This window comes from Phaenicophaeus curvirostris, chromosome 1 (assembly GCF_032191515.1).
Source record: "Phaenicophaeus curvirostris isolate KB17595 chromosome 1, BPBGC_Pcur_1.0, whole genome shotgun sequence".
Classification (NCBI taxonomy): Eukaryota; Metazoa; Chordata; class Aves; order Cuculiformes; family Cuculidae; genus Phaenicophaeus; species Phaenicophaeus curvirostris.
In genome coordinates this window covers 441,242-448,245 of record NC_091392.1, presented here as the reverse complement: position 1 = coordinate 448,245, position 7,004 = coordinate 441,242, and the positions used below count along the sequence as shown (strand labels likewise).

Below are 7,004 nucleotides of genomic sequence, written 5' to 3'. Positions count from 1 at the left end.
CTCTCAGCCTGTCGTCGTACAAGAGGTTCTCCAGCCCTCGCATCATCCTTGGAGCCTCCTCTGGACTCGTTCCAATAGCTCCATCTGCTTCTTCTGGTCAGGATTCCAGAAGTGGACCCAACCCTGCAGCTGAGGCCTCACCAGAGAGAAATAGAGGGGCAGAATCCCCTCCCTCCCTGCTGGCCACGCTCTTTGGATGCAGCAGGAGAGCTCAGAGCCAGCTGCTGGTGCCTGATCCCAGGCTGCTCACACACACCACCCCTCAGAGCATTTTGTAGGGGATTTTGGGGTGTCCAACCCCACCTCCTGCCTCCCCTCCCACTTGGAACACCCCATGTCCCCCCCCAGCCCCGAGTTCCCCAGACCCAGCCCTCAGAAGCAGCCGCTCTGTGACATCAGCTTGGGGCCACGGGCTCTGCGGGCGGCGTGGGCGCTACGGGCAGCGTGTCGACTGGTGCTCTGCTGGACACCAGCTCTCGGATCTTCATCTCCCTCGTGTCACTGGCACCATGAAGATGCTCCTCGCCTTCCTCCTGCTGGCCCTGTGCCAGCCGGCGCAGGCATCGTGGGAGACCTGCGAGTGAGTGGCACAGGGTGTTGGGCACAACAACCCCAGGGAACGCTCCGGGCGTGGGGAAAAGCGGAGGAAAAGGACCTGGGGTGCTGGTCGGCAGCAGCAGAACAGGAACCAGCAGGGGCCCAGGTGGCCAAAAAGGCCAATAGCCTCCTGGCTTGGACCAGCCGTGGTGTGGCCAGGGGGAGCAGGGAAGGGATTGTCCTCTTGGCTCAGCGCTGGGGAGGCTGCACCTCAAATCCTGGGTTCAGGTTTGGGCTCCTCGCTCTAAGAAAGACCTTGAGGGGCTGGAGTTTGTCCAGAGAAGGGAACGGAGCTGGGGAAGGGGCTGGAGAACAGGGGTTCTGGGAGCGGCTGAGGGACCTGGGGCTGTTTAGTCTGGAGAAGAGGAGGCTTAAGAGGAGACCTCATCGCTCTCTGCAGCTCCCAGAAAGGAGGTTGTGCTGAGGCGAGTTGTTGTGTTCTCCCCAGGGACAAGCAACAGAACAAGAGGGAAGGGACTCAGGTTGTGCCAGAGGAGCCTTAGATGGATACTAGGAAAAAATTCTTTACTGAAAGAGCGATGAAGCCCTGGCAGAGGGTGCGGTGGAGTCTCCATCCCTGGAGGTGTTAGGAAAACGTGTTGGGGTGACACATTGGGACGTGGCTTAGTAGGCAGAGCTGGTGTTGTGTGGATGGTTGAACTGGATGATCTTCGAGTTCTTTCCCAACCTCAACGATTCTGTGCCCTTCCCAGAGAGCCTGTGCTGCCACCCTTGGGGTTTCCCTGCTGGCTCTGGGCAGGCAGAGCTCGGAACCACACACACCACCCCAGCAGAGCGTTTTGTAGGGGATTTTGGGGTGTCCAACCCCACCTCCTGCCTCCCCTCCCACTTGGAACACCCCATGTCCCCCCCTAGTCCCGAGTTCCCCGGACCCAGCCCCCAGAAGCAGCCACTCTGTGACATCAGCTTGGGGCCACGGGCTCTGCGGGCAGCGTGGGCGCTACGGGCAGTGTGTAGGCTGGTGCTCTGCTGGACACCAGCTCTCAGATCTTCATCTCCCTCGTGTCGCTAGAACCATGAAGGTTCTCTTAGTCCTCATCTTCCTGGCCTTGTTCTGGCCAGCACAGGGCTCCTGGGACACCTGCGAGTGAGTGGAACAGGCTGGGAGGGAGCTTGGGCAACACTGCTGGACTTCACTGGAGGATGCTCGCTTCCCAACAGCTTCACCAACCCCATGTGGTTCCTTCTCCAACCCCATGTTGTTCCTTCTCCACCTCCATGTGGTTCCCTCTCCAGCTCCATCTTGTTCTTTCTCCAACTCCATGTAGTTCCTTCTCCAATCCCATATGGTTCCTTCTCCAGCTCCATGTGGTTCCTTCTCCAGTCCCATATCGTTCCTTCTCCATTCCCATGTGGTTCTTTCTCCAACCCCATGTGGTTCCTGCTATTCTTCTCCATTTCCCAGGCTGCTAAGGGCTCCCTAAGAGCTAAAGCAGAGACAGAGGTGGACACCTGGGTGCCCCACAGGGTTCCTTGGCTCCGTGCTCCACACAGCGATGCCGGATGGGGAGGGAAGGTGCCTGCCCTTCAGCTCCAAGTCTCAAGCAGGACAGTAACGAGTTTCTGGTTTCCACAGGACCTGTGGACTCCGTCCCTTGGCTTACGGCACCGGGCGAGTGGTTGGAGGCAAAAATGCACAGCTGGGTTCCTGGCCATGGATTGTGAGCGTCCAGCAGGTGTTCAAGACGCACTTGGCCCCCGTGTGCGGAGGGACCATCATCCACCCCCAGTGGGTGCTGACAGCCGCCCACTGCTTCGTCAATACCCAGTAAGGAGGAGCAGGGGACAGGGAGATCCCTCAAACCCTGGCAGACGCCCTTTTTCTGCATCCAGAAAAAGGCTGGGCTTGTGTCACTGCATCGCCGATGCCTCCATCTCCATGATTCTTCTCCTTCGGGCGCGTTGGGGCAGTCGCACCCTCCCTAGATGCTCTCCTCTCCCACTTGGGAAGCAGGAGGCAGGGAAGCTGCAGCGCGTGGCTCCTCTCCCTCTCACTTCTCTCTCCATCCACCTTCCAGGCACGTCCCAGCGTGGCGCGTGGTGGCCGGAACCACCTCGTTGACTCGCCCGGGTCCCGAGGAACAAGTGCGCTATGTCAGGCGGATCATCATCCACGAAGACTATTACAACATCACTCAGAGGAACGACATCGCCCTGATGGAGCTCTACGAGCCCTTCCACTGCGGCCTCTACGTGCAGCTCGCCTGCGTCCCCGACTTCTCCCTGCAGCTCTGGCAGCTGAGGAGCTGCTACGTCAGCGGCTGGGGGGTCACCACGGCCAGATGTGAGTTCCCATGACGTATTTGTATCCTGGGAGGTGGTGGAGTTCCCTCCCCTGGAGGAGTTTAAGGGACGGGTGGACGAGGTGCTGAGGGACATGGGTTAGTGATTGATGGGAATGGTTGGACTCGATGATCCGATGGGTCTTTTCCAACCTGGTGATTCTATGATCTGCGTCCGGGGAGGTGGGAATGAGGTGCCAACCAGAGCAGGGTGGAAGGGGAACACCACAGCGATGCCGCTGCCGATGCAAAGCCAAGCCCTGGGGAAGAGAGGAGGAGAACTGGTGGCATCTGCTGGGGATTCATTCCTGTCTTGTCCCCACAGCTTCTGGAGCACTGCCGGTGCTGCAGGAGGCCCGCGTCCACCTCATCGACACCCAAGTCTGTAACAGCAGCGGGTGGTACAGGGGCGCCGTCCACCCCCACAACCTGTGTGCGGGCTACGCGCAGGGCGGCATCGACACCTGCCAGGTAGGAGGGTGATCCCAGTCCCTAGCAAGTCCCCCTCCCACCACGGGGTCCCCATCGCTCCGGGGGTCTCCTCCTCATCTCCAGCTGCTGCTCCATGCTCAGCGTCCAGTTGTCCCACAGCACGGTGACTCTGCAAAAAAAGCTCATCCCATGTTCTCAGCATGCAGGGACCAACCCTGGAACATCCCTCTGCCCCACAGCCAGGAGAGAACCTGCCTGAGAGTCCCACAAACACCTCCCCAACCACGTTCCGTTGGCTCCAGCACTCTAGGAGAACCTTTCTGGGCAGGGAACACAGCTCTGGCAACTGCTGGCAGAGAGCAGGAGCAGATCCCTGGGGCTTACGGAGCCCCCAGCACCCTCTGAATCCTCTTTTCTTCTCCGCAGGGGGACAGCGGGGGTCCTCTGGTCTGCCAAGATCCCTCTACTGACCACTTCTGGCTGGTGGGGGTGACCAGCTTTGGGACAGGCTGTGCCCGAGCCCATCGTCCCGGGGTCTACACCGCCACGCAGCATTTCCGCGAGTGGATCCTGGGGGTGATGACGCGCTACTCGGCTCCAGTGGCACCTGCATCGGAACGCACTTGGAGCCACTTTCCGACCACAACAAACCCTGTGGAGATAACCCCAGCGACGGAGCCGAGCGCTTTCAGCGCCTGCCCGATTCCAATCAACAAGCTGGTGGACTTATTCACTAAGGTGAAGGAGCTCCTGCAGGTCCTGACCGGTGGAAGGACCTGAGAACAGGGGGAAGAGGACGCAGGGCAGGCTGAATGATGCCACCACCACGTTGTGCTGGGCCGCTGGCTGCTGCTCCACAGGCAGCCTTGAGGTCCCAGACCTGCTTGGTCCTACCCTCCCACCTCAAGCTCCCCATCCAAGCCTACGATGACTGGTTGTGTTTTGTTAGGATGTTGTTTCTAGTCTGTTCTCTGGGTAGGAATAAATAGTTTTCACAGCAAACTCTGCTTCAGCCTCATTCTGTCTCCTGGGCGAGGCAAGGTCTCCATCGTGGTCGCTGCACAAGGTGAGAAGGGCACGAAGGGGAAGACTCACTCCAAAGGGTGACCCCGTGCCTGGTTGGACAAGAGGGAGAGAAGAAGGGAATGGTGGTTCCAGGGGCTGGAGGTCTTCAGAGAATCACAGGATGGTTTGGGTTGGAAGGGACCTCAATGACCCCAATGAAGGCCAGGTTGGATGGAGCTTTGAGCACTCTGACTCAGTGGGAGGTGTCCCTGCCCACGGCAGGAGGGTTGGAACTGGCTGGGCTTTGAGGTCCCCTCCAACCCAAACCATTCCATGACTCTGCGATTTACAGGATTCCAGTTTAATGAGTGAAGGAGTGAATTATTTGTTAAGAGGTGTGCAGGCTTGAGCTTCCAGATCTGACAAGTGCTATGGTTATTTACAGTATCCTGCTTATCTGACACAGTTTGGGGAAGAACACGCGTAACTGAAAGGTAGAAAAACTGCCCTGTAGCAACAGTTTCCATCCCTCCATCCCTCTACTCCTCCCATACCTCCAGCCCTTCGCAGGGCTCTTCTTCATGGAGTAGGAATAAACTTCTGCTGTTGTACCCTGACGAAAATCACAGCTTGGTTCTTCTGTGGCTGCAGGACCCTTCTGACTGTCCTTGCACAGGGAAATACAGCAATCCATCCGACCAGATCTGGTGCTGGAATAGAGGAGGATCTGCAGGAGACGGCTTGTCTTCTCCACAGAGCTTGGCTGCTCTAAGCAGATCTGGGAATCACCTTCAGGTTCACTCTCCAAAACCAAAGCAGCTCTAATTCCTGTTGGTCTGGGGTCCAGTTCTCGTGCTGGTGAAGCCTTGTGACACCTCTGGGGCCCTGAGAGCATCTCAGCTGCTTCCAGACAGAGCCTGCCCTCTCCTCCTGGGGACGTGGCTGCACAATCAGCTGTGTCCTTGTGTCTCTCCACCCAAGCCAGGATGGCAGCAGGAAGCTCCCACACCTTGTATGAGCTTTGACGTTGTCCAGCACCCTCTTGTAGAGAGCAATGAGGTCTCCCCTCAGCCTCCTCTTCTCCAGGCTCAACACCCCCAGGGCCCTCAGGCTTCTTCTCCAGCCCCTTCCCCAGCTCCGTTGCTCTTCTCTGCACTCGCTCCAGAGCCTCAACATCCTTCTGGTGGGGAGGGGCCCAGCACTGACCCCAGGATTCGAGGAGCGGTCTCCCCAGGGCTGAGGCCAGAGGGACAAGAACCTCCCTTGCCCTGCTGGCCACGCCGGCTCTGCTCCAAGCCAAGATGCCCTTGGCCTTCTTGGCCCCCTGGGCCCCTGCTGCCTCCTGTTCAACCAACCCCCCCAGGTCTTTCTCCTCCAGGCACTTTCCAGCCAGCCTTCTCCTAGGCTGGAGCTGCCCAGGGTTGTTGTGTCCCAAGGGCAGGACCCGCCCTTTGGCCTCGTTAACCCTCATCCCGTTGGTCTCAGCCCATGGATCCAGCCTGTTCAGATCCCTTTGGAGCCTCCCGACCCTCCAGCAGATCCAGATTCCACCCAGCTCAGTGTCATCTCCAAACTTGCTAAGGATGCACTTGATGCCCTCATCCAGGTCATTGATAAGACATTGACCAGGGCTGGACCCAGCACTGAGCCCTGGGGACACCACTTGTCACTGGCCTCCAGCTGGAGTTAACTCCATCTCCCACCACTCTCCGGGCCCTCCAGCCAACCAGTTTTCCACCCAGGAGCTCGTTCTCCTGTTCAGGCCAGAGGGGACAATTTCTGAAGCAGAACGCTGGGAGAAACTGTGTCCAAGGCTTTCCTGAAGTCCAGGAAGATCCATCCCCAGCCTTTCCCTCATCCCTTCGAGCTCTCTCCCCATTCCTGCTGGATGCCCCCCAGCTCCTCACCTGGTCGTGGGAGTAGGGCACCCCAAGGAAGTGCTCGAAGCCCTAGTGGGTTGGGACAAAAGAGAAAGAAAGGGGTGATGAGGCAAAGGGATGAGACAAAGCAAGAGAAAAGGGAAGGATGTGAGAGGATGGATAATGATTTTGGTGTTTTATAACATGGTTTTTCAAATAGTGTTTTTCCAGGCACTGTTCTGTCTTGAGTGAAGCATGTTCCGTGCTGAACAGACGTGTTTTTTCCTCTAATCAGCTCTATTTGCAGATTTTCCCCTATCTCAAGCAGAGACAGAGAGATGGAGTCAGCTCCGAATTAACAAGAGATTGCGCTGTTGTGAAATTCAGAACAACATTGAAACGAATCCTTGGAAAGTAATAGAGTATGCACAAGATTTCGAGGAAAATTGATATGTAGGCATGTACATGGGAAATATATTCTGTAACCAGCATTTCTCTCACTGAACACGACTGATGGGGATCGCCTGCCCTGATAAAAAAAAACCCAAACCAAGTCCTAGAGGGTTTATTCGTCAGTATTTTCGGTGTCAGGGGGACGAGGGCAGAGAGAGGGGATGGTGAAGGGAGACGGTGGGGATGAAGGCAGCCAGGAGGGCAGCCGTGGGCACAAAGGGGGGTGAAAGCAGCACAGGGGTCGTGGGAAAGTGGGGTGGGATGAAGGCAGATGGGGGGGTCGGGGAATGAAGCGAGAGAGGGGAGACATGAAGCTAGGGGGCAAGAGAGTGAGAAAGAGGGTAGCAGAGGGAGT

The 7,004-nt window shown here is 57.6% G+C and overlaps 1 protein-coding gene across 1 annotated transcript; it reads left to right on the top strand.

Moving 5' to 3' along the window:
- The first annotated feature begins 509 nt into the window (after window positions 1–509).
- Window positions 510–4,112, top strand: LOC138716783 (acrosin-like). The gene is made up of 6 exons (XM_069849960.1): window positions 510–580; window positions 1,631–1,705; window positions 2,195–2,386; window positions 2,637–2,902; window positions 3,226–3,371; window positions 3,759–4,112. The coding sequence occupies exons 1-6, from the start codon at window positions 510–512 to the stop codon at window positions 4,110–4,112; spliced, it is 1,104 nt and encodes a 367-aa protein (XP_069706061.1).
- The last annotated feature ends 2,892 nt before the right edge of the window (window positions 4,113–7,004 follow it).

Excerpts from the sequence above, each read along its gene's own strand:
- LOC138716783 (XM_069849960.1), top strand. The coding sequence starts at position 510 with ATGAAGATGCTCCTCGCCTTCCTCCTGCTGGCCCTGTGCCAGCCGGCG. Across the intron at positions 1,706-2,194 it reads GGCTCCTGGGACACCTGCGA|GACCTGTGGACTCCGTCCCT; the intron begins GTGAGTGGAACA and ends TGGTTTCCACAG. Across the intron at positions 3,372-3,758 it reads GCGGCATCGACACCTGCCAG|GGGGACAGCGGGGGTCCTCT; the intron begins GTAGGAGGGTGA and ends TCTTCTCCGCAG.